At 33.0% G+C, this 3,661-nt stretch overlaps 1 protein-coding gene across 1 annotated transcript; it reads left to right on the top strand.

The window, feature by feature from the left end:
• The first annotated feature begins 206 nt into the window (after window positions 1-206).
• Window positions 207-2,757, top strand: LOC136347263 (uncharacterized). Its single transcript, XM_066297112.1, has one exon. It carries the CDS (start codon window positions 1,141-1,143, stop codon window positions 2,206-2,208), a length of 1,068 nt encoding a protein of 355 aa, XP_066153209.1. The 5' UTR covers window positions 207-1,140; the 3' UTR covers window positions 2,209-2,757.
• The last annotated feature ends 904 nt before the right edge of the window (window positions 2,758-3,661 follow it).

Genomic DNA, 3,661 nt, shown 5'->3' with positions numbered 1-3,661 from the left:
GCCTAATTGGTACCCAGCGATAACGCTGATTTATGTTGGGTTTTTTCCCAACACCTAGTTTGAGAAAAATTGCATATGGTGAGACTCCAAAATGAAATGTATACACTCAAGGGCAGAAAGACCAAAAGGTCGATAGCCTATTTCGTGCGAAATAAAAATTTTGTATACAGGGTGTTTGGTTCACCGATACATATCCGAAAGGGGGTGGTAGGTGCGATGATTTGGAATGTATTGAACCATATATACTATTATACAAAGTGTTACGCATTTCGAGATATCGTCATTTTTCCAAATTTTACCATTTTCGCTGTTTACTTCCATATAAGTTAAAATAAAAATTTAGCTGAATGTTCGATCTGGCTCTACCTTTTTTCACATAAACTTGAATATGTATTTTATTGATATCAAACATCTAATGAAGTCTACATATTAAAAAAAAAATAATGTAGCCTTTTAAAGTTCGAAAAAGAAATTTCTTAAATATCAAACCTTGACTTTGTAAGCGAATACAAGAAAAGGTGCAAATGAAAGAGACGTTCAAATATCTCTAAAAACTTATTGAACTAATGCTCTTTCGAATGATATATTGAAAGACTCAGATTTAATGTCGCATAAGATATTTAATTAAAAAAAAATTAAAAATGCGGATATGGCGATTTAACAATATGAATAAAAATTAATTAGTAATTATTATTTATACATTAATTATACTATTTATTTAAGATTAATTATTATGCTCGAAATGAGATCCACCATTTCTGATACAACATCGGCATCTTCGTCGCATCTCTGTGGTGGTTACTCCTAGCTTCATTTCAACCTTCATGACTTTTGCTGCCCTATTAATTTTTTGAATGAGATGGTCTCGATCGTGAATTTCTTCATTGTATACCAGTTCCTTCATTCTTCCCCAGATATGATAATCTACTGGGGTCAGATCCGGAGATCTAGCAGGCCATAATATTGGTCCGTAAAAAAAATAATATAAAAATAAAATAAAATATCTGGTAAGCCATGATACTGGGTTGCTTAGTAACGAGATATGACAGACAGTGTTTTATTCAAAATTTTTTTAGTGGTCAATCGATGTATTTTATTTCGTATAATACTGTGATATTTCATTTTTAACGATTTAGATTAATGGCTGCATATTCAAATGTTGAATATGCTGATATACTTTTTATGTATGGCAGAGCTGACGGTAACGCAGCTGCCGCTCAGCGTTTATATCGTGAAAGATTTCCTCAAAGAAGAGTACCTAACGTAAAAGTATTCGCTAATACATATCGTAGAATGAGTGAAACTGGGAATTTATATCATCAAGATCCTAGACCGAATAACCAAAAATATCACGCTGAGGTGGACGTACAAATTTTTAATACGTTTGAAGCAGAGCCCACTACAAGCGTTAGGAAAGTAGCTGAACAACTCAACGTATCTACGTGGAAGGTGTGGTCAGTTCTACACTCTGAGAAATTGCACCCTTTTCATTACACACCCGTGCAAGGACTTGAGGAGGGAGATCCAATCCGAAGAACACATTTTTGTCGATTTATCTTACATGCGGATATTGAAGATGGAAGATTTCTTCGCAGGATTTTATGGACGGATGAATCTAAATTTTCCCGTGAAGGAGTTACCAACTTTCATAATTTGCATTATTGGGCTGAAGAAAATCCGCATATGAAAAAAGAAACTTCGTTTCAACATAAATTTAGTGTGAACGTATGGGCTGGTATAATAGGCAGGCTTTTGATTGGCCCATATTTTTTGCCAGACAATTTAAATGGCGAAAATTACCTAGAATTTTTAAGAAATCATTTACCAGATATTTTGGACGATATACCTTTAGATGTAAGAACGGAAATCATATTTCAAAACGATGGATGTCCTGCCCATTATCGGAAAACAATAAGGGAGTTTTTAAATAATCAGTTTCCCGAAAGATGGATAGGGCGAAACGGACCAATATTATGGCCTGCTAGATCTCCGGATCTGACCCCAGTAGATTATCATATCTGGGGAAGAATGAAGGAACTGGTATACAATGAAGAAATTCACGATCGAGACCATCTCATTCAAAAAATTAATAGGGCAGCAAAAGTCATGAAGGTTGAAATGAAGCTAGGAGTAACCACCACAGAGATGCGACGAAGATGCCGATGTTGTATCAGAAATGGTGGATCTCATTTCGAGCATAATAATTAATCTTAAATAAATAGTATAATTAATGTATAAATAATAATTACTAATTAATTTTTATTCATATTGTTAAATCGCCATATCCGCATTTTTAATTTTTTTTTAATTAAATATCTTATGCGACATTAAATCTGAGTCTTTCAATATATCATTCGAAAGAGCATTAGTTCAATAAGTTTTTAGAGATATTTGAACGTCTCTTTCATTTGCACCTTTTCTTGTATTCGCTTACAAAGTCAAGGTTTGATATTTAAGAAATTTCTTTTTCGAACTTTAAAAGGCTACATTATTTTTTTTTTAATATGTAGACTTCATTAGATGTTTGATATCAATAAAATACATATTCAAGTTTATGTGAAAAAAGGTAGAGCCAGATCGAACATTCAGCTAAATTTTTATTTTAACTTATATGGAAGTAAACAGCGAAAATGGTAAAATTTGGAAAAATGACGATATCTCGAAATGCGTAACACTTTGTATAATAGTATATATGGTTCAATACATTCCAAATCATCGCACCTACCACCCCCTTTCGGATATGTATCGGTGAACCAAACACCCTGTATATACAGGGTGGCGCAATAGTGTGACAAAGTACCATATCTTCCTTATTCTACAAAATTAAAAAAAACTGTTCGTATAAAAGTTATACGTGGACATACAGCCTCCATTTTAAATATATTTTTTATCATATAGGGTGTTGAATAAAGACAGGTCAAAATATTTATTCATTTTATTTAACGGAACCCCCTATATATTATTGTATATTTGGATTCCTCGTAAAATTCTCTCCATGGTAGGATAATTAGTTTTAAATTAAATTGGAACGTTGTCTGCTTATGTCGAAAAATGTTTAAATTTGAAGCAAAACAGGGTTCCATAACATGCGCTATAACTTTCAAAGCACGTTAATTATTTTAACAAAAATTGACACAACAGAAGACAAAGGGATGCTCAAGTGCCTTGTTCAACGAATAAGTCGGTTTCTTATTCAGAATACTTTCTACACGCCCTGCAACTTGAGAATATTCAAATTCATTTTTTTTGGAATTTTTAAATGGGACACCCTGTATTTACGAATCCTATATTGTAGAGATTTGAATCCTCTTCAACTTTTGTTAAGGTAACATTATACGTATTCCCTTTAGTTTTGGTGGAATTCTCATTTCTTTAATACATTTGCAAATAGAACATGCTACGTCTATTAATAGTTTAATTTTTTAGTTTGCCACGAAAGCTATTGACAAATTTTGTTAGGGACTCTAAGTTATTGGTTTTTGTTTCTATTTATTTTTATTGTTGTTAATGTTAGGTTTATTGTATATTGTCATTCACTCCCTTAAGTTACGCCTATGTACTGCGATACTTATTCGGAGAATACCATCTGGGTGCCAGACCACATGGCCCATCAGGCCAAAGCTAAGGGTACGCTTTGGTTGGGGAATGTGCTACTAGGTCC

This window comes from Euwallacea fornicatus, chromosome 27, assembly GCF_040115645.1.
Source record: "Euwallacea fornicatus isolate EFF26 chromosome 27, ASM4011564v1, whole genome shotgun sequence".
Taxonomy (NCBI): Eukaryota; Metazoa; Arthropoda; class Insecta; order Coleoptera; family Curculionidae; genus Euwallacea; species Euwallacea fornicatus.
The sequence above is the reverse complement of the archived record's forward strand: the minus strand, read 5'-3'. Positions and strand labels throughout refer to the sequence as shown.

Coding starts and splice junctions, on each gene's coding strand:
- LOC136347263 (XM_066297112.1), top strand. CDS start 1,141: ATGGCTGCATATTCAAATGTTGAATATGCTGATATACTTTTTATGTAT.